The 23,031-nt window shown below is 35.0% G+C and overlaps 3 protein-coding genes across 3 annotated transcripts; 1 reads left to right on the top strand and 2 right to left on the bottom strand.

The window, feature by feature from the left end:
* Nucleotides 1–1,046: 1,046 nt before the first annotated feature.
* On the top strand, nt 1,047–13,269 carry LOC110783326 (endoglucanase 8). The gene is made up of 7 exons (XM_021987653.2): nt 1,047–1,327; nt 2,711–3,121; nt 4,666–4,758; nt 5,955–6,116; nt 9,808–9,919; nt 10,679–10,842; nt 12,711–13,269. The coding sequence occupies exons 1-7, from the start codon at nt 1,112–1,114 to the stop codon at nt 13,032–13,034; spliced, it is 1,482 nt and encodes a 493-aa protein (XP_021843345.1). The 5' UTR covers nt 1,047–1,111; the 3' UTR covers nt 13,035–13,269.
* A 178-nt stretch (nt 13,270–13,447) lies between these two features.
* Nucleotides 13,448–17,545, bottom strand: LOC110783236 (calcium-dependent protein kinase 17). The gene is made up of 8 exons (XM_021987547.2): nt 16,604–17,545; nt 15,978–16,121; nt 15,283–15,435; nt 14,917–15,032; nt 14,531–14,698; nt 14,197–14,324; nt 14,000–14,099; nt 13,448–13,891 (listed from the first exon to the last, which is right to left on the bottom strand). The coding sequence occupies exons 1-8, from the start codon at nt 17,289–17,291 to the stop codon at nt 13,796–13,798; spliced, it is 1,593 nt and encodes a 530-aa protein (XP_021843239.1). The 5' UTR covers nt 17,292–17,545; the 3' UTR covers nt 13,448–13,795.
* Nucleotides 17,546–17,763: 218 nt separating this feature from the next.
* LOC110783325 (rhodanese-like/PpiC domain-containing protein 12, chloroplastic) lies at nt 17,764–22,916 on the bottom strand. The gene is made up of 8 exons (XM_021987652.2): nt 22,483–22,916; nt 21,459–21,572; nt 21,277–21,368; nt 20,613–20,713; nt 20,405–20,515; nt 18,886–18,994; nt 18,742–18,792; nt 17,764–18,030 (listed from the first exon to the last, which is right to left on the bottom strand). The coding sequence occupies exons 1-8, from the start codon at nt 22,796–22,798 to the stop codon at nt 17,950–17,952; spliced, it is 975 nt and encodes a 324-aa protein (XP_021843344.1). The 5' UTR covers nt 22,799–22,916; the 3' UTR covers nt 17,764–17,949.
* Nucleotides 22,917–23,031: the final 115 nt, after the last annotated feature.

The raw sequence follows: 23,031 nt of genomic DNA, 5'->3' as shown, positions 1-23,031 counted from the left end.
TATAGCCCAAAATGGCAAAAAGAGCAACAAAAACAACCTTGATTATACGTAGTATGTACTAGACAACAGAACGAACAACTTGTAATGCGCCTTACTCACATAATTTTATACGTAGTATGTACTAGCTAGACAACAGAACGAACAACTTGTAATGCGCCTTACTCACATAATTGTATACGTAGTATGTACTAGACAACCGGACGAACATGCTCGTATACGCAATGGCAACTAATTGATTAACCAAAAAAACAGAGTACTCATAAGGGTGACAATTCTGGTCAATTGGTCAAGTTCGGGTTTGATTTCGATTGTGCCTATAAAAATATGTAAAGACTTGACATTACAACACAAAAATGATAAATGGGCCAAACCGAGTCGAATTCAGGTCATCCGATTCAGGCTCGGATTCAAATTTCTCTCAACGACTTCAACTTTCATATCAGTTTCGAGTTGGGTTATCGGATCGTATCAAGGATTGCCCAACTTAAACACAAATGAACCCAACTCAAAACCCAACAAAAAAGTCAAAGAAACAATAGTAACAGTCAATTCGGGTCAATTATCCAGGTTCGAGTTTTGTTTCGTTTGTGCCAAAAAAATTACCGGAAATAATGTAAAAACATGTCATTATTACAAAAATATGATTAATGGATCAAATCGAATCGAATTCAGGTCACTCGGTTTAGGTCTAGGTTTAAACTTCTCTCAGTAACTTCAACCTTTCAGAACGTGTTCAAATTTCTCTTAACAACTTCAAACCTTCATATCAGTTTCGAGTTAAATTATCGAATCGTATCAAGAATTACCCAACTTAAACCCAAATAAACCCCAACTCAAAACCCAACCAAAAAAAAAAGTCAAAGAAACAATAGTAACAGTCAACCAAAACAGTAATGTTGAACCATATCCACTCACGTTAAACCACGTGTCCACCGCAGGAAAAAAAAAACCATACTTTTTCTTACAAGAATCCAATGAAACACCACTACCTTTATACACTTACACCATAACTCCTCTGTTTTTCCTCACCACTATATAAACACCACCACTTCTTCTTCTTCATTTCACTTCTCTCTCTCTATCTCTTTCTCTCTCCTCCAATTCAACAAAAATGGCGAAGAATTCTACTTTCTCTCTCCTCGTTGTGTTATTCTTCTTCTCTCTACTGTCTCTCTCCTCCCTCTGTTTTGCGCAGCAACATAATTACATGGATGCTCTTAGGAAGAGTCTCCTATTCTTCGAAGGCCAACGCTCCGGTAAACTCCCCGCCGATCAACGCCTTCGTTGGCGCCGTGACTCCGCCCTACGCGACGGTCACTCTGTCGGTGTATGTTCATCTTTCTTACTCGCTCTTAGTTGTTACGTTACTAGTTCAAATTATATTATTAATGCGAAATATTTTATTCAAAGAACTGAATTTATAACAATGCATGTAATATGTTGTGCTATAAGAAATTAAGAATGTGATTTTTGTAAGGAATAATTTCTCTTTTGAAAAATCATTAATTTTTCTCGATATTAGTTTACCAAAAATAAGTGAATATAGTTCAGTTGGTTAGAGTTTTTATCTCGATTTCACGTGATTCTGTGATCGATTTCATCCCCGTCGTCCTCGTGGCTTATTCGCGCCAAAATAAACCCAAAAATTAAAATAAAAAAACATTATGTGCTACGGAGTAATATGTAAAATACATACGGAGTGGTTTAGTTTTCATTATTTATTTTTATTTTAGAAAAAAATTATTGCAAATCAAGTTTCACCAAAATAATATATAAGGGAGAGTTATATTTTGTGAAAATGAGTTTAATCAAAGTATGACCGTATTAGGTACTACCACGAGTATCCCATCTAGCCACATTAAAATATGAGATTAAATATTGTTTTGTTAATAATGGGTGATTGTGTAATTTTTCTTGCACAAATTCTTATTTACAATAGAGTAAAAGTTAACTCAAAATGCTTAAAAGTTAAGCATATATATGTAAAAGTTATCTATTTTTCACTGATAAATTTTTTCATTTTAGTAAAACTTATTCCTTCAAAATAACTAATAATGTATAAAATTAATCATTTAACCCTTTAAAATATTTATCTATCAATTTTTTTTACTAACATAAAAGTTAATCAAAACTAGGTTAAAGTTACAAAAAAAGAGTTAAAGTTATCTTGGTGTACAATAAATTTATTGTACACCTTGTGCGCACATGACCTTTTGTTTTTCTTGTTGTTATCACAGAAAATATATATATATAAAGAGGAAATTAAATATTGTTTTGTTAATTAACCAATGATTTTAATTTTGTTTGAAAGTAATTGACCAATAAAGCTTCATAGAATGTTGGATTAATTATAATTATCAATGTTAAATCATACGGAGTAATTAACTTAATCTTTTAAGAAACAAATAGGGGATATGTTTACGTTATCCTAGATGAAAAATATCGTATGTGCTAGAGTTATGTTATATCTGAGTCAGCAGGATAGTATGACCAATAATGAAAAAGTCAAAATGGAATAAGAGAAACATTTTGTAATAAAATCTAATGCTACGTACGAAGTATTGAGGTTTTGTGTACGATGTGTCACATGTCCGAATCTCCCATTATCTATTTGTAATTTGTACTTGTATTGTATTTCTGACTCGCGGTATAAGAGCGTGAGGTTCACTTGCTTGTAACGGAAATTAACGGACTTTTTTTCCAATTACAGAGAGATTTGACAGGAGGATACTATGATGCGGGGGACAATATAAAGTTCGGATTCCCAATGGCGTTTAGTGTCACGCTCCTATCATGGAGCGTGATCGATTTCGGTCGAAACATGAGGGGTGAGCTCTCCCACGCGCTGAAGACGGTGCGTTGGGGAACCGACTACCTCTTAAAAGCCACGGCCGAGGTGCCGAATGTCATGTACGTACAGGTCGGTGACCCGTACTCCGACCACAATTGTTGGGAACGGCCCGAGGATATGGACACCTCGCGTAGCGTCTACGCGATTGATCGTAACCACCCCGGGTCCGACGTTGCCGGGGAGACCGCCGCGGCGTTGGCGGCGGCATCGATTGTGTTCCGGTCTCGTGATCGTGCTTATTCTCGTTTGCTCCTTAGTCGGGCCGTCAAAGTAAGTATATTCTTGTTACTTTTTTGTTCCTAAATAATTGTCGTCTTTAAATAACTTGTTTTTCATATGTAGCAAAATGATACTGAGTAATTAGTTAAAAGGACAACATGATAATCATATAATCATACGCAATAATCAATCAAATTAATTAGTGTCAGAAATTAATTAGGAGTGCACATAAATAGTGTCATAATAACTTTTTTCCATTTGAGTAAAGCTTACTCAATGCTACATGCCTACTACCATAAACTCACCAATACATAAAAGTACCAATAATTTCTTCGCCTACTGATTAAGATTCAGAGTCTGTATACAAGTACGATATATTACAGGTTCGAATTTTCCTTCCATCTGTATAAAAGTACGATATATTACAGATTTAAATTTCTCTTCCCGTTTGTAATGTACGTTGACCTAGTGGCTCATTTGCGCGTAAAGATACGTTGCATAAAATTAGTTGAACATAAAACAGACAAAAAAAAAAAAGGACAAGTTAAAGAAAAAAACAGAGCCAGGAGAATAGGAATTACTTTGGCGCGTAATCAACGGCTTGTTTTCTCTTTTTTTTTTGTTTTGTTTTTGGGATTTTTTAATTTTTTTTTGTCATGGCCGTTAATTAAGGAGGAAAAATACAATTGTTTCTATATGTAGGTAAACTAAAAAGCATAATTATTATGCACCCGAACACGTATCTAAACAATTGTCACGGTGGCGTACTGGCGAGTGCATGACATATTGACACGTGTTATTTCCTTTACGTGTACAGTAATTCCGATTGTATAGTATAACTGTGTGTTAGATATAATACTCCCTCCGTCCCGGAATACTCGACCCGGTTTGACCGGCACAGAGTTTAAGGGACTTGAATTGAATTACTTAATTTAATAGGTAGTAGTTGATAGTGGGGTATTATTTTAATGTAGTTAGTGAGAAATGAGAGTAGGGGTTGAATTTTTAATTATTTTTTGTATGGAATAGGGGTAGGTGGGTTAATAGGGGTGGAGTGAGAAACAATATAATATTGTTAGAATATTTCCATTTTTAGAAACAGGTCAAGTATTAAGGGACGGCCCGATAAGGAAAACAGGTCAAGTATTTCGGGACAGAGGGAGTACGTCGTAATAACAAAGGTTTCTATATATATGTAGCTAAACTAAATTGCATTTTACTATACACCCAAACACGTATCTATACAATTGTCAAAGTGGCAAGTGCATGACACAGTGACACGTGTTATCTCTAGCTACGTACATGTTAGTGTGTTTGTTTTCCTTTACGTGCACAGTATACCCGAGTGTATATAGTAAAACTGTATTAGATGTAATACTCCGTAATAATAATGGTTTCTATTTGTAACACCCGAACGCGTATCTATACAATTGTCACGGTGGCAAATGCATGACACATTGACACGTGCTATCTATAGCTACGTGCATGTTAGAATGTTTGACTTTTTTACCTGTATAGTACACCCGAGTATATAATAAACCTGTATGCTTAATGTAATACTTAATAACAATGGTTGGATTTGATGTTTAAAATAGGTGTTCGAGTTTGCAGACAAATACCGAGGAGCATATAGTTCGAGCCTAAAAAGAGCAGTTTGCCCGTTTTACTGTGATAATAACGGATACCAGGTAACTTTGTTGTCCCATGCCCTTTGTTTTTCATACTCCCTCCATTCCGGAATACTCGACCCGGTTTGATCGGCACAGAGTTTAAGAGACTTGAATTGACTTATTTAATTTAATAGGTAGTAGTTGATAGTGGGGTATTATTTTAATGTAGTTAGTGGGAAATGTGTAAAGGGGTGGGGTTGGGGGAGAGTAGGGGTTGAATTTTTAATTAGTTTTTGTATGGAGTAGGAGGTGGGTGGGATAATAGGGGTGGAGTGAGAAATAATATAATATTGTTAGAATATTTCCATTTTTAGAAACAGGTCAAGTATTAAGGGACGGCCCGATAAGGAAAACAGATCAAGTATTCCGGAACGGAGGGAGTACATGTGAATAACTCTTTTTCCCGTTTTTTCTGTTTGTTTTTTGGACTTCCCAAGTTAAAACATTATAACGTTGCATAGAACAAAGTGTTGATAAAAATCCTGTTTTTCTTGACTTTTTTTTAAAAAAAATTGTTGTTTTTCTTGATGAAATTCAATGTTAATTGTCATGTAATCACCTTGATAGAATAATTCAAACTAAAAATGTGACGATTAAACTAAGACGGAAATATTTCCCGTGATGGCGGATCTTTCTTACAACAAGCTCCTTCAGGCAAAAAAAATTTATAGTGTATTTTTAGTTTCGTCCCTGAAATTTGAGTGTAATTGTATAAGGTTCTGTTATGTCCGACTTATTTGACTTATTTCATACAAAATAATTTCAGATAACTTCAGTTAAGTTCAGATAAGTTCAGATAGGTTTAGTTAAGTTCAGAGAAAATAAGTTTTTTTTCCAGACATTTTCACACACAAATAAGTTTATTTCATACAAAATTAGTTTTTTTTTCAGATAATATAAGTTCAGTCAAAATAAATCGAATAGAACGAAGCTTAAATCTAGGCATCTAGCTATAATTTTGAGTATAATTGTATAATCTCATACGAAGTATTATATTGTTAATTCTTTTACTGACCCTTCACAAAACTGTTCAAGATCCGCAACTGATTTAGTTTCGTCCCTGAAATTTGAGTGTAATTGTTTAAAATTAGCTACAATTTTGAGTATAATTGTATAAATCTCATACTCCGTATTATATTTGTTAATTCTTTTTCTACTGACTTTTCACAAAACTGTTCAAAATCCGCAACTGATTCTACGTATTTGATTAATAGGACGAGTTGTTATGGGGGGCAGCATGGTTGCACAAGGCCACAAGGAGGCGCAGATACAGAGAATACATAGTGAGGAACGAGGTGATATTAAGAGCTGGAGATACCATTAATGAATTTGGATGGGATAATAAGCATGCTGGGATTAATGTCCTCATTTCCAAGGTATTTATTCTTTTTACTTAATTTATTATAACCCTTTTTCGTCTTTTTAATTGATCGAGTCGTATATAAAGAGATAAAAATAAAAAAATTACTAAGATAAATCAAACAATATAAATAATACGGAGTACTCCATCAATCTTTCAACATGGGATTAACCGGTTTTTGTCTTTTTAATTGATCGAGTCGTATATAAAGAGATAAAAGTAAAAAAATAATAAGATAAACCAAACACCATAAATAATACGGAGTACTCCATCAATCTGTCGACATGTGATTTGACATGCTTGTTAATTTCAATCGACATGTGATTTGTCATGTGTTATCAATTTAAAAAATGTATTAAGTTAAGAGTTATAAATCATTAGTCTTTAATTTCCTAATATTAAGCTAATCAAACAACATAAATAATGTACTATCTATCAATCGATATGTGATTTATCATGCATGTTAATTTAAATCGACATTAGAAAATACATTAAATTAAGAGCTACAAATCATTGGTCTTTAATTTCCTAATATTAAGCTAATCAAACAACATAAAAAAGTTTATTTAACTTTATTTTTTCTATAAAGTTCAAAAAATCTGTCAATAATTCATGGTGCAAATGGTACTTCTTGTACGTTCTCTTCCCCACTCTGCTAATTCAGTATTTTAATCAGCCGACACCTACTTGATTAAAGACATTCGACCTCAATTATCCTTTTTAAAAAATATTATTCCGTATTAATGAATCGAATTCCGTACACACCATTATTTCTGTACCTTTAAAATTTGGTAAAATGATTTAAATTCGGCTCTGTTCATATTATTTTCACATATTTCACAGAAAATAAGTTCTTACAAGTTCAGTTAAATTCAGATAAGACAAGTTTGACATGAGAACTTGCCAAGTACGAAATATCGTTCAGGTAAATTAATTATAAAACACACTACGAAATATCTAAGACTTTTCACACACACGATATTTTGTACTCTGTAATCCCATTAATACTATAATTAAACACGGTAAAAATGGCATTATTAGCATAAGAACTATCCCAAAGATAAATGACTATTCAATCTAAATACAACATATCGATCAGGTAAATAAAACGCACCTTAGCCACAAAATATCTAATACTCCGTACTTTATACATTTTTTTTGGTGTTAGCACCCACCCTTAGGGCTAATCCGGATTCGGGGCGAGTTCTGGATGGATAAGTTCCAGTCCCCTCCCAATTATTGTTATGGAGGATCGAACGCAGGTCCTTCCTACCAAGTTCTGCCCCAATCACCACTGAACCAACAAATAATTGGTCTCCGTACTTTGTACCTAAATACTCCGTACAATGATTAAAATGTTAAAATCACGTTAATAAACAGTAAATTAAAACGGGATTAAATTATGATAATCCAAAAAATCTTAGCTGGACCTACGGAATTGTTTGTCCTAATGCAATGAGACATTATTCTTCTTGTCCTGTGACTAAATTTAGTGGGGTCCACATTATATGAGTGAGTGGGTCCCACTCTTAGCCAATCACGTGCTTGTGGAATATCTGATCATGTTGGATTTGGGCCTTGGGGTTTGGGAATTTTATGGGCTACAATTCTTTTGTGGGTCCGACACTCCGACCCATATGTTATCCAATTACTACTAATCTTAGATTATTATAATCATGTCGGAGCAGAAGAATATATGAACATATTCTCTCGTCTCTTTTTATTTGCTCCATTTGTCGTTTTGATTCGTTCCCGAAAAAGTGAACAGTTACTAAAAAATGATCATAATTCCCACTACTTTGTGGGGTCCGACCCATTTGTTTATCCAATTACCGCGAACCTTAGATTATTATAGTCATGTCGGAGGAGAAGAATATATGTATCTTTTCGTTAATTTACCCCATTCATTATTTTGGTCGTTCTCTAAATATTGTCTCATTACTAAAAATGATTATGATCCCACTACTTTGCCTTTCTCAATTATATTCAGCCCAATTTTTAACAGAGTGTTTCTGATATACGGGACAAACAATAAGGAACCGAAAGAGTAATTAAATATTGATTTTAGATCTTAGTGTATAAAATCTTACTTGGCAAAGAATAATGACTTGTTATGTACAGGCTGGATTTTGAAGTTTTCACATTATTTTGGTGTTTTCTTCTGAAATGTTATTTTTTATAGTTTTCCCAAAAAAAGTTTTTGATTCTTTAAACATGTGAAGGCTTAGATAATGATCCACAAATGTACATAATTGATTTCCTCTTTCTTTAAGCATGCGAAAGATTTGTCACAATAGGATTTGTCACAATAGTAAAGATCGATATTCTGTATATGATTACTCACTTGCAACACAAAAGCTTATACGATTCGTTTATTTTTATTCCCGGTTCTTGTAACTTTGCTCGATCTGCTTAACTTTAAACGTATTATATTATAATAAGGTCGATTTTCATAGAATTTAATACTTCCTCCGCCCCGGAATACTCGACCCGGTTTGACCGGTACAGAGTTTAAGGGATTTGAATTGACTTATTTAATTTAATAGGTAGTAGTTGATAGTGGGGTATTATTTTAATGTAGTTAGTGGGAGGTGGGTTAAGAGGTGGGGTTGGGGGAGAGTAGGGGTTGAATTTTTAATTATTTTTTGTATGGAGTAGGGAGTAGGTGGGTTAATAGGGGTGGAGTAAGAAATAACAAAAGGTCTTGTGCGCACAAGGTGTACAATAAATTTATTGTACACCAAGCTAACTTTAACCTTTTTTTGTAACTTTAACCTAGTTTTGATTAACTTTTATATTAGTAAAAAAAAATTTGATAGATAAATATTTTAAAGGGTTAAATGATTAATTTTATACATTATTAGTTATTTTGAAGAAATAAGTTTTACTAAAATGAAAAAAATTATAACCGAAAAATAGATAACTTTTACTTATATAGGCTTAACTTTTAAGCCTTTTGAATTAACTTTTACTCCGGTGTACAATATTTATTGTACACCTATTGTAAATAAGAATTTGTGGAGACATAATATAATATTGTTAGAATATTTCCATTTTTAGAAACAGGTCAAGTATTAAGGGACGGCCCGATAAGGAAAACATGTCAAATATTCCGGGACGGAGGGAGTATTTTATGGCTCAAAAAATTCCTAAAAAAAGCCAGTAATTTATATTAAAAAGAAAAGAAAAGAAAGTGCTCAGTTTTGTTTTCGATAAGAAAATAAAAAGGACTAACGTGAGTTATCCTTGCTTGATTGAACCAATACACTATTATATGTGTGTGAATTTGTGATACATGCATTTGCTGCAATTTTTTTTTATTATATCCAAAATCCAAATTTTTTATTTTTCTTATTTGAAAATTATTTTATTAAATATTATTTGTAAAATATGTGGAAATAGTAGTGAAATATAAGTGGGCAGATGCATGTGCCATAAGGCTGAAAAACACAGTGAGAAAATTGCAGAACTTCCCATTCTGGCCATTACCTTCTGCTTTCATATACTTATAGCTATGTTTGACCTAATTCATTTAACATTGTGTTATCAATTCTCCATATTAAATAAAAATAATAAATGTAAAGTTAATTATTATCGTCATCTCTTATTGAAACGGAGGTAGTACTTTTTATAGTTATTAATTTAATCACGATAAAAAAAAAAGTTTAATTAACATGAGAGCGCGGTTGTGTGATGGTTGATTATAGGAAGTGTTGATGGGCAGAGCTGAGGACTTGAGAAGTTTTAAGAACAACGCGGACGACTTCATATGCTCTGTAATTCCCGGAGTTGCTCATCCACAAGTCCAATACTCTCCAGGTAATGATCGTAACCCGTAATTAAGTTGTACTATCTCCGTTTTAAAATGATCTTTACACTTTCCGTTTTAGTCTGTTTCATAATTTTCTTTACACTTTGCTTTATTCTACAGTTTGACATGAAAATTTACTACCTTACCCTTCTTACCCCCACAATATTTACAATTTTCCACTCACTTTCTCTTAATTTATTCATTTTTTCTTCTTCCAACCACTCATATTTTTACACATTTCTCTTACTTTATCCATATATTATTATATTTAACCAATTTTTCTACTTTTATCTTAATACTCCCTCCGTCCCTTAATACTCGCACCGCTTTCCTTTTCGGGCCGTCCTTTAATACTTGCACCGCTTCTATAAATGAATTTTTTTACCAATATTATATTATTTCTCGCACTTACCTACTAACCCACCTACACCCATACTCCCTACAAAAAAACATTTAAAAATTCACACCCCCCACTCACCACTCCCCACCCCTTACACATTTTCGACTAACTATATTAAAAAAAATACCACACTATCATCTACAGTACCACCCATTAAATTAATAAGTCAATTCAAGTATCTTAAAGTCCGCACCTGTCAAACCGGTGCGAGTATTAAGGGACGGAGAGAGTATTTATTTAAATAGTAACTGTAAAGATCTTTATAAAATAGAGTTAAAACATACGTATATTAAAAATAAAACCATTTACGAAATACAAAACTGATCGAAATTGAAATTGAAATTGAAATTGAAATTGAAATTGGTAGGAGGACTGATCTTCAAGGCAGGAGGGAGTAACATGCAGCATGTAACGTCTTTGTCTTTCCTACTTCTAGCATACTCTAACTATCTAAGCCACTCCAATCACCAAGTGCCATGTGGCGGAATTGTAGCTTCTTCTGCCCTCTTAAAACAATTTGCCAAACGTCAGGTAAATTTTTTTCTTCCCATTATATTGTCACCATCATATATCATCATATATTTATATGGAGTACCATAATCTAATTTTGGGGGACCAATGATATAAACCATACAATAACATTACCGTTACATTTTATGCATATTCATATTGGATATGGATGTACGTATGTTTAAAAATGACTATTTTGTGAAAAAAATTGCATGATTCTGGTAAAAAATGAAGTGTGCAAGTGTCGATACTTATGTTCGAGTGTTGAGGATCTAACACGAGTATTTGAGATAAAATGATGAGTTCAACTGTAGCGTATACGGAGTGAATTATTATAAATTATGTTATCTGGACTCGGTTATTCATATTGGTCAGGGGATGTATGTTTAAGTATTCGAAATGAAAATTTTGTAAAAAAATTGCTTGATTTTGGTCTAAATTGAAATGTCGAAGTGTCGGTTCTCACGTTCGAGTGTTAAGGATCTGGCACGGGTATTTGAGATAAAATGAATAGTCCAGCTAACATAACATATAGATGTAGTTTTTACTTATACAAGACGCATTGTAATCAATTAAAGAGGTAAGGCCGGAGAACCATTATAAACTTGTAATTGGCATGACACAAAATATTTGAGTTCAGGGCCAACACGAACTAATTAATCCTTTTAAAACCAGTTAGATTAAGGATCGACTAACGACAATGAACTACTATACATGTGACAAATTTTCCCGTACGAAGTACTTTTAAAAGAGACTAGCTACCATCCCTACAAAGTTAAGTTAGTGAATCCAGTCCATCACTAAAATTATAGGTCGAGTCAAACTTATGTAAAATCGTAAAAATAATTAGTACCATAGAAAAAATTTACATGAATAATAAATAGTATCACATGTTTCACTTACAATAATTATAGTTGGTCCCACATGGGAGAATAATTTTGGGAGTGGAAAATGGTAGACAGAACAATAAATCCAATGATAATCTTGCAAAGTCAAGGCATCTATCTTCTTCCCTTATGGTGTAGGGGTGTACAGTGTACTAATAATGTACTATCTGCCCCAAATGTATGTGTACACCCACTTTGATTTTTAAGGACACTTTTATCACATCACAACGGATTTCTTTTTTGACTTTTTTTATATATTGCCCTTCAAATTTGGAACTTTGTTTGCATCACTACACCCACTAGTTCATAAATTTATTGTGAGCCAGTGTAGGATCTTGAACAGTTTAAAGTATTTATGTTAATAGAAAAATTAAGCAACATAGTATGAGATATACAGTTTTAGAGGGATGGAACTAAAAGTACAATAATAAATTTTTCGTTCGGGGGTTCCTGGCCCACCCTGGCCATTGAGATCCTCAACAACTGTTCGTCACATTAGCCCAACTTCTCATCATAAGAACGAGTAGTCGAGTACATATGTAGATTGCACAACCATTGCTATTTTAGAAACACATGAAATCAATTTTTTTTCGCATGGGAGGAGGTGTTTTCTGTATCAGATCCTCAACATAATTGAAACTCAAAATGTGTCAACTAAAAAGAACGGAGGAAGTATATATAGGAAGATACACCATCCAATATAATTGCTCAGGATACCCTTTTTTAGCTTCGTCAACCTCTTGCGAATTTTAATATAGCAACACCAATCTTGGAAAATGTAACGTGGTTAGATATTCCTTAACGTACTCATCGGTGTTCTATTGAATCATACTTCCTCTGTTTTTTTTTTTTTGGATGTAACTTTCTACTTTTATGTTTATCAGCGTCTTTTAATCGTTAAAATCGTTATCGGTACATAAATACTAATATTATCTAGGGCATGAAATAATTTTCTTTACATTGTTTTAACTTATTTTTCTTCTTTTGGGATGTTTATGGCAGGTGAATTACATACTAGGGGATAATCCAATAAGGATGTCATACATGGTGGGCTATGGACCACGATATCCACAAAGGATACACCACAGGGGAAGCTCACTACCATCGGTCCATGTTCATCCGGCCCATATTGGTTGTAAAGCGGGCTCTCGATATTTCCTTAGCCCTAATCCTAACCCGAATAAGCTCGTTGGTGCGGTTGTTGGCGGGCCTAACGTCACGGATGCATTCCCGGATTCTAGGCCTTACTTTCAAGAGTCTGAGCCCACAACATACATTAATGCTCCTCTTGTGGGCCTCTTGGCCTACTTTTCGGCCCATCCTTGATATCTAAGTTAATTAATTATTTAGTTATTTTCTTAAGTATGGTTTATATCACCCTCCTCCACCAAGGTAAAAATTATGTTAAGGGTAAAAAAAATTGCCACCCTAAGGAATGTAGGGCAAGGCATGGAGGTGAGCATATTGCCACCCTAGAAAAAAAAAAAATGTATTGTAATGTTTGTATCACATTCTTGCTAAAACATTAATGGAAAAAAGGCGATATTTCGATTCCTTAAAATTGGTGCTTTCTCATTGATACTTCGACAACAAATAGGCTGCAAGCTGATCTTGCTGTAGTGATTGTTCATTTTATCTCTTAACCAATTAGTTGGGGGTTCGAATCCAACCTTTGGGAATGAAAAAAAATCCTTCGTAATGTAAAGATGAAGCATGAAATAATGAATAAAGATCCTAAGTACTTGGAAGAAAATGAATATATGATAATGACAACAAAGAATAGAGGAAGCCAAGTCCTAAGCATTACTTACAAAAGAGTTAGATGCAACACTAGTATACACTTTGCACAGGACATATATAAAAAAGGACCAAAGAAACGAAAGCAGCACCCGAACAACACCCCCCATGGGCGGGCTACAAGACCGCCCACGAGCTTTTCTTCTTCTTGTTCTTAGCCCCCCCACCCCCAATTTCTTTGGCTCAAACATTCAATATACGCTAGAGATTTTATACAATCAACGACTTCTCCGAAGGTTTTTTTAACGAAAGAATGAAGAGCGAGCTCAATCACTGATAACACGCATCTCTTATAATACCATACTACGTCTTTTCTTCAGATTTCCTGTCTCCGGAATCCCTTTCCTCATCATAGCCACAAATTCATCGTAGTTTATTCGACCATCCTACAAAAAAAACATATTTTGGTCGAGTTATGTATTGAATTCTCAAGAAGTAAACATGATCAATGATATTTTTTTGTTGCTGTTGTGAATTTGTGTAATTTAACTTACATTATCATTATCCACTTCAGAAACGATTTCCTTAATGTCCCTTCCATCATACATACCATACTGTTGTAGAGCTTGTTCTAGCTCTTCCATTGTGATGTACCTGAGATAACAAACAAAGTTTAAGATGTGAAAATTTTGCGTCAGGAAGTAACATGTGTCATTCCTGGTGTCTGTTTTAGTAGAAAATTATAAATTACCCGCTCTTGTCTTTGTCAAAGTACTGGAACGCGGTATACAAGTGCTCTTCTCTGTCCATTCTGTTCATGTGCATTGTTGCTGTGATAAACTCCTCATAGTCTATAGTTCCGTTTCCATCTGCATCCGCCTGTTGTTGTTCAATGAACATTTAGATTCGATTTTTTGGGGAAGTTTAGCATGTATATGTGTATATATTCACGAGTTTAGGACATGCAAAAGAAATATGATATCTCTTTCATTTCTTAACCGTTTTAAGTGATTCAAAGTTCATTCTTCTCATTTTCGTGTAAGGATTTCATAGATGCACGAGTTTAGACACAAAAGAATACTCACAGCTTCCATCAACTGCTTCACCTCAAACTCAGATAACTTAGTCCCTTGCTTTTGCATGCCTTGCTTTAGCTCTTCAAGAGTTATACTCCCACTATTGTCCGCATCCATGCTCTTAAACATCTCTTTTAGTCCCATGATTTCTTCCTCCGATAGACATCCAGCAATAACCTAACAACGTATTACACAATAACATTTGATTTTTATATATTAGTAAGAAAATATGGTGAAAATATATGTATGAATAGCGCAAAAGTCAAACTGTTGCAAGTATTCAGAAACAGATGGAGTAATTAACTCGAAAATTTTCTTCCTTATACAAGTTCCGCTTAATTCTGAAATCGTCAACAGAAAACTGAAAACTACGTTTAGGGGAAGAATGTACTAACCCTTAGAGCAACTTTTTTGAAATTGTTCATTGCCTTAAACTGTTTCAACCTATCAAGGACAGCATTGTCAAGAGGAGTATCAGGAGCCTCTCCATCCTCCTTAATCCATGGATGATCTAACATAGAAAAAACCCGAAAATTCGTTAGGATTCAAGGTAAAATGGTCTACGGATAAACCGATCAGCGCAAAACCCTAATTACTTGTTACACTTTCCTTTTTTCATCGTCTCACATTACCCGTTACACTTTCAAATTAGGAACGGCCCCACAACTAATTATTACCTAAAAACGTTGTGTTGCAGAAGTAAGTGTAACGAGTAATGTGAGATGGGAGATAGTATACGTAATGATTTCCTAGTAACTTACTAAGAACTTGATAAGCAGTAAGCCTTTGTTTAGGATCAGAGTTCAACATCCTCCTAACAAGATCTTTTGCCTGAGGTGAAATTGATGGCCATGGATCGCTTGTGAAGTCAATATGAGCTCTTAAGATAGCATTGAATATACCATGTTCGGTTTCTGGTAAAAATAAAAACAGAAAATTGATATTACAATCTGTGCATCTAAATGGCACATAAAAGCTAGGGTTCTCGGACTCGGTTATCCATGTTGAACAGGGTACGTGTCAGGGCAGGTCGTATACATGTTCAAAGTGGGACGCAGAAGAGGGCCCCAAGTTCAAAAGGCCTGAGTAATAATTTTCTATGAATAGTCGTACAACAAAGTACGGGTCCTACAACAGCCTAGCTACAACAAGAAGTCTGTAACTTTTTAAGTGAAATAGACCAAATATGAAAAATTATAGGGGCCCATTTTTGTAATATTAACAAATTTGGCACAGGGCTTCTTATTAACTTGGGTCGGGCCTAGTACGTGTTCAAGTGTCCGACTCGTTATTTTGTGGAAAAAGCTTCATGATTTTGGTCTAAAATGCAGTGTTCAATGTTCGTACTCATGTCTGAGTGTTTAGGATCCGAAACGAATATTTGAGATAAAATAAAGAGTAAGAGTAACATAGGGTAAATGAGAGGGGAAAAGGAAATATATTGGTAAAAAATTACCAGCCCAGAAAGGAGGAACACCACATAAAAGAATGTATAACATGACCCCAACACTCCAAATATCAACTTCTGGACCATATTTTCTCTTCAAGACTTCTGGTGCAATGTAATATGCACTCCCTACAATGTCCTTGAATGTATCACCTGCAATAATCCGGTCACCCGTTATAATTAAACGCATGAAAACTATAATTAAATGGATGAGAAACAAGTAATGGATAAATGTGATTTTTTTGTTATCCATCACCCTATCCGTCACCCATATATGAAGTATATTCATTTTTGTAAATAAAAGGTGTTGGTAAACCCATTATTTGTTAAGGTTAACATCTGTTGAATTTTTTTGGTTATAAATGTGCGTAATGAGAAATAATTATGTGTCTGGAAAAAAAATGTTGATATATAAGCTTTTTTTTTTTGGGGTTAATTATTATGCATATTATTATGTGGTAATTTTTTAATTGTTAATATTTTTCATCCAAATATCACCTTATTCACTCGCGGGATGTATGGACGGAATGTGGGTGGAGCGGATGGATGCGGGTTGATGCTCCACCTTATCCGAACCCGAACCATATCCATCCCTATTCTAGATGGAGCAAACATGACCCTTAAGATATATTTACCTGACTTGTAAAAGACAGAAAGACCAAAATCAGTAGCCTTAAGTGGAGAATTCTCATCCTTATTCAGAAGGAGGAAATTTTCAGGCTTCAGATCACGGTGAATAACACCCATAGAATGGCAAGTATGAACGATTTGAACAATGGTCCGAAGCAAGGAAGCAGCAGCGCGTTCAGTAAAGTGACCCTTCGCAATGATTCGATCAAAGAGTTCCCCACCGGCGCAAAGCTCCATGATCAAATGTACAGAATGCTTGTCTTCATAGGCGCCCTTAAGCTCAACAATGTTTGGTTGTCCTGTTAAATGATGCATAATCTGAACTTCTCTCCTAACATCTTCGATATCTTCCTTATTCACCAGTTTTCGTTTTGCAATGGTCTTACAAGCGAATAGCTCCCCCGTTGCCTTGTTTGTAATCAAATGGGTCACCCCAAACTGGCCCCGACCTAGCTCCTTCCCGAAGTTATATGTCGCCTTGACATCCTCCATAGGTCGGCCTAAGACAGTCCCAACTTGGGTCGACTTGGAGTTTTTGGTGGCGGAGGGGGAAGCGATGGGCTTAGGGGAAGCATCCGGTTTGTGAGGGCTAGCACCAGCAGCATTGTTGTTGCCGGAGGTTGTGGTGGCACCCTTTTGATTGTCGAGGGGTTCGTTAGGGGCGGTGTTGCCTCGAGGGCAACAATTGCCCATGGGAGAAAAACAAGAAAAAAGAGAGAATAATGGATGTTTTTAGAAACAGGGTTCAGATTTGGGAGAAAACAAAAATGGAGGTGTGTTTTTATTTCTTTATCTTTTTTTTTCGAGGGTGGGGGGTGAGGGAATGATAAGGGGAAATGGGTTTTTTGAAGGGGGAAAACGAAAGATTAGAGGAGAGAGAAAGCGTATTGAAAGTAAAAGGAAGATACAGGTTGGATTCAAACAGAATTTGCAAGGGAAAAAAACAAGAGGTTGATGCAGAGAAATTGTAGGAGAAAAAAGATGACAATTTTATTTTTGAGATTAAATTTTAGTAAAGGGAGAATTTCGCGGGAAATCTACCATTTTTTTTTTTTTACCTGTTTGTTTTGTCAAATATCAAACAATTATTTAATTTTATAGGTTTTTATTTAATATATTTTCTCTGTTTTTTCTATTTTGGGAATGATAAATATTTTTCTCCTGATAACACAAAACTTGCACCTTATAATTTTCCAAACCATTCATGAAAATCGATCGAAAAACCATCTGACATTACAACTCTATAAAAAAAAATGGCACTTATCAGCATATCAAGGTAATGGGAAGCAAAAATGGAGGTCCATAACAAAATGCTGCTGCTATATTGGTGGTGATACTGATACTGAGTTTTTTAATAGGTTGGAACAGAAGGATCGACGTTCACAGCATACGCGTGAATTCCTCCGGTTATATTGAACACTTTCTTGAAGCCCTGAACAAGAAATACCCAGATCAGAAACTCGATTAATACAACTCCAAAATTAATAGCACGAAAAAAGGAAGAAAAAAAAACAACTTAAATACCAGCAGCCAAAAAGATGATGGTTTAAGTGGAAAATAAGCATATAATGGCTGAGACTGTATAACTATAAGCCATATAGACAATCAAACTGAGCTAAAAGGACAATACAAATTACAAATGGGGTAGGGGGTTTAGAACATGTGAGGCTGTGACCTACACAGACCCTCAATCTTAACCACTAGGTCAAGAGTCTTGACCTGATCATCTATAGCCCAGTCCGACCCAACCCGAAAAGTGTTGGGTAGCATAAAATATGCATTTTTTACACCAAAACCCAGCCCGACCCAAGAAAACCCGTTTTGGCCCGTAAATCCCGCACCAAATTAATGGGTTTAGGCACGTTTTTTTGTGTGGAAGCCCGGCTCGGCCCGAATTTTGATCACATCTAGGTCAAGACTTCATTGGTTGTCAAAATCAAATTGTGACTTCATTATCAATTGAGAATCACACCAAAATAGCCCAATCCCTCAATTCCAAAAATGAATGTCTAATATCAATAAAGCAATGCACATAATTATCTGCACGGTGTTTGAAAGTTGAAACTATTTGCATCGGTATTTTAAACAGATAAGTAATAAAGAAATGTAAGCGAGTATCGGAGTATAAAAAAGAGGAGTTTACTTGTGTCTGTAACCATCTGGCAACCTGCATTGATCGCATTCCATGGTGACACTGAATCCAGTAGCAATATTAGAACAGTAGACAGAAAAAGAAAAAAAAATTATGAAGTGTACTTGTGTATGAAAATGGAGTACTAATACTAACCATAACATAAGTGTCTTGTTGTGGATCGAACTTGGTCGTAATCTCGGGTCCCCATGTTCCAAATTGCTGAAGAGGAAGAACTTGAAAACCTGGTAAAGATGCTTTGGCACTGCAGATAATATATCGAAGTTGTCAATTAACCCAAAAATTCGAAGTATGCGGGACCAAGGTTATCAAAATCGCGATTCTACTTTGAATCGGAAGGAACACTTAGAATCGAATCGTAGAACAAGATAATCAAGATTTTATTTTCAAAATTCATTTAAAATGCTTATATTATAGGTAAAAAAATTAATAATTGAAATATATAGTTGTTTAATATCTAAATTAGCAATAATTAACCATATTTATCTATTAATAACTTTCTCAACGTGATTTAAATTTACGAGGTTTTCGCTAGTCAAGAAAAAAGTGTAGAATTGTGTAGAATCGTAAATCGAATCGCTGACTATTTTACGATTCTACGATTTGAATCGCGATTTTAATAACCATGTGCGGGACAGCTATAAGCACCGAAGAGAAGTGAAAGACTGAAAATTGAAGGTACCAAGGTAATATTATTCATTGGTTTTACAAGTAAATGTGAAATAAAGTTTTGTTTCAACAGTTGCAGGTCATTGCTCTCTCCAGTTTTCAACACAACAATTAACAGGGAATATACAAACCTAAGCATCTTTAAGCTCTGTTTGGTAGGGTGTAAAACGTTTTCATGGAAAACGATTTTCTCATTTTCAATCATTTTACGTTGTTTGGTATGGTAAGGGATGGAAAACAATTTTCCACCTTTCCTCCTTACATCCCTCTCCTTTCTTCCCCTCAATCTTCACCATCTTCTCCCATTTTCTTTTAAGGAACCAAACAAAGGAAAACTAGTTTGGAATTGTGTTTTTCGTTGGAAAATGTTTTCCATGGAAAATCATTTTACACCGAAAACGTTTTACAGCAAACCAAACGGAGCCTTAGTTCTTTACAAATACGGAAAAGACGAGTGTGATGGGATTCCAATAAGATGCCAAAACAAAAACGTTGTTCCATGTCAACAGGTTATCTTCCTCATTTCCCCTTAATGACAGTAGAGGAGATTGGCATTTCAGGAAGGTGCTTTAGCCTAGGGTCCTAAACGGCCTAGACTATAAACTACATGCCAACCTCATAGACAAACGGCACAAACCATTCATCACAAAAACAGCTCAAACAAGTTGCCTTGATAAAGAGACTTCAAAATACATTATCTTGTGAGCAGATATATCTTCTGAACTTACAAGCTCAATTCAAACTTCACATTACCCCCTTAATTGTGGAAAGAAGTTCAAGACACAAACTTCATTTCTAAATTTCAGCACATCACTGCCTCACATTTTTCTGTGACATGTTGACACCTTTGTGTATAACTAACATCATAAATCTATAATGAAGTTTTATGGGCATTGTAAAAATGAAAAAGAACACGGAGAGCAGGAGGAATAATCAATCTGTAAAACATAAATTCATCAAAAAGAGCAGCAGGAAAAACACGTACATTTCTTCTGGCTCTCGAACATCGATCAACTGTGCCTTTTCTGTGAAATCGGGATCCTGCATTTTCTCCTGCAGCTCACTTACTTGAACTTCACCAAGCAACGACCCTTCCCTAAAGCAATGTTGACAATCAAAAGGTAACTAAGTCAAGAGAGTAAATCAGCAACTTTTTAGAGCTTTAATTAAGTAAATATTTAGATGTGATTAACCTCTCGGATACGACTTGCAGCAAGTGCCATCCAAACTTTGTTTTACATCTTACAACTTTGTCTAATGGTGCAGAAAATGCAGCTTCTTCAAACTCTGGTACCTGGTTTGAGAAGGAAGATTTAAATCAGCTTATATTCAGAAACATAATAAGCTTTCTCCAAAAGAAACATTCAGATACATGAAAATATTTCTCCAAACAGAAAAGTGTTAATAGCTTTCAAACATTGGATAAAAAGGGTGTGAATCGTGAGTAAAGATGGCGGTGGGCTGGACCGGGCCCACACCAAACCCATTCTATATCGTACCGGGCCGAAAAGTTCAAAATGTGGCCCAGGCCTGGCCTAAGCCCACAGGATGTCGTGACGGACCGTCATGCCTAAGCCTAATTTTACTTAATTTAGCGTGCTTTGTCGTGCCGGGTTGAGTGAAGTCGTGTCGTGCCTTGTCGTGCTTTTTCCAAAAAAAATGCGGCCCACGACTTCGTGCTCGTGTCGGGCCGTGTTTTTTCATGCATGTGCCGGGTCGGGCCACATCCATCTTTAGCCGTGAGGAACCAATTAAAAACTCATAATTGAAGGCTCCAATTCTTTGAGAAATATATCGTATTACAACAACTAATCTGAATACTTTCCAACAAACAAGTGATTAAACAAATTAGCATACCATTTGTCCTTTGTTGACCCAACCAAGTGACCCGCCCTCTTGTTTTGACGGGCAAATAGAGTGTTCCACAGCAAGATCACTTAAATCCTCACCTGGAATACAACAACAAGATCTTAGCATAAACTCATCAATCACGTCAACATCAACAATCACTTGGACAACTACTTTCAACTGAAGAATACCTCCTGCAATCCTTTTCTGAAGTTCCACTAAAAGGTTAAGGTCATTTTCTTTGACAAGCAAGTGTTGCACCAGTATTTCCCTATTGCCACCAGAGCTACTTCCGGTTGAAAACGCTGTATTGAAATCAATTGCATTCGAAAACCATCAACTCGGAATCAACTCAGATTACACCACAAAAGATAGACTATATAGCAAAAGTAGGAGCCAAACAAACACATATATATTTGTATCAACTCAATACTCCAATATGGCCTTATGGTATGAAATTGAACGTTTACACTTCATTTCAAACCATAACACATGCGAATGTACATAAAAATGGACATTTACACTTCAATTCCAGATTACATCACAAAAGCTAGACTATGTAGCCAAATAATGACATTTATCTTCCTCAACTCCTCGCTAACATCATCTTTATCCTTACTCGTATCACCTCAATACTGTGGGTATGGAAATGGACATATAGTCATTTACACTTCAATTCAAACCATAAACATGCAAATTTATATAACAATGGCCGAGACACCGACTCCTGTATACAAATTATTGTTTGATTCTTGTAGCCAATTCTTAGTAACATTGATACAATACACAAAGGTTTCTGTAATTCTGGCATCGCAATACCGATACACCAATGAGACCTCACTCAACTCAGGCAAGTCTGATGTAATTCACCAGATAAAACCAAGAACAAGAAGATTAAATGTGGACATTTAGGGATAAAGCATAATCAGTGTTTCCTTACAATGAACCCAATTGCTAAAATCTACAACTTTTTTTTTTCAATTTGTGTTTGGGGTGATCAAATGTAAACCTTGGATGGCTCAAAAACCCTAAAATGTCAACAACAACAAATCTACTAACCCATTTCGAAAACTGAGAATACAAAATTGCGAATTAATTAATTTAACAGTATAACCACTATAGCAAATAATTTAATTACACAAATAAATACGACAATAATTAACTGGGTGCATAAAAAAATCAAAATTCAAGAAAAGCGAAGAACAAGGATTATACCTTTGAAAGAAGGACGACCCATCATAGTTGGGGATGAGCTGAAGCAGCCAGAAAGTGGTGAAACACTCAAAATCGAACTGGGTATGCTAGAATTTCGATCAAAACACCTTGCAGGATTGAATTTATTGGTGAAAGTTGAAGAAGAATTGTAAAATCGGAAGTTTTCAAATTGAAGCTTTTGAGGGTGTTTAGAGGAGAGAGAAAATGTGGATAAATTGAAAGAGAGTCTAAATGCAGAAAAGGGAAGTGATGAAGATGATGATGCAAATGTGATGGAGGGTAGATGGTGATGAGAGTAAGATGCCCTGCTCAACATTTTGTCTGCTCAATTTTTGTTGAAGGGGAAGAACAAGAATGGAGAGGAATAGAAGAAAAGGAGAGATTTTTGGGAGGTTTTGTGATAGATTGATTTTGATGATGTCAAAAATCAAATTGAGACTTGAATTTCATGGAGTTATTACCAAATGTGATTTGAAAAAAAAAGAATTTTTTTGAAACAGTGCTTAATAATAATTCAAGATGATGTATACGCGTCAGAAAGCATAAGTA

Source organism: Spinacia oleracea, chromosome 4 (genome assembly GCF_020520425.1).
Source record: "Spinacia oleracea cultivar Varoflay chromosome 4, BTI_SOV_V1, whole genome shotgun sequence".
Taxonomy (NCBI): domain Eukaryota; kingdom Viridiplantae; phylum Streptophyta; class Magnoliopsida; order Caryophyllales; family Amaranthaceae; genus Spinacia; species Spinacia oleracea.
This window is presented reverse-complemented; position numbering and strand designations above follow the sequence as displayed.

Coding starts and splice junctions, on each gene's coding strand:
- LOC110783326 (XM_021987653.2), top strand. CDS start 1,112: ATGGCGAAGAATTCTACTTTCTCTCTCCTCGTTGTGTTATTCTTCTTC. Junction 3,122..4,665: donor TCCTTAGTCGGGCCGTCAAA/GTAAGTATATTC, acceptor TGTTTAAAATAG/GTGTTCGAGTTTGCAGACAA. Junction 4,759..5,954: donor GTGATAATAACGGATACCAG/GTAACTTTGTTG, acceptor TTTGATTAATAG/GACGAGTTGTTATGGGGGGC.
- LOC110783236 (XM_021987547.2), bottom strand. CDS start 17,291: ATGGGCAATTGTTGCCCTCGAGGCAACACCGCCCCTAACGAACCCCTC. Junction 14,699..14,916: donor TCAAAAAAGTTGCTCTAAGG/GTTAGTACATTC, acceptor ATACGTTGTTAG/GTTATTGCTGGATGTCTATC. Junction 13,892..13,999: donor CTGAAGTGGATAATGATAAT/GTAAGTTAAATT, acceptor TTTTTTTTGTAG/GATGGTCGAATAAACTACGA.
- LOC110783325 (XM_021987652.2), bottom strand. CDS start 22,798: ATGTTGAGCAGGGCATCTTACTCTCATCACCATCTACCCTCCATCACA. Junction 21,573..22,482: donor GGGTCGTCCTTCTTTCAAAG/GTATAATCCTTG, acceptor ATTTCAATACAG/CGTTTTCAACCGGAAGTAGC. Junction 20,516..20,612: donor CTGCAAGTCGTATCCGAGAG/GTTAATCACATC, acceptor ACATTGCTTTAG/GGAAGGGTCGTTGCTTGGTG.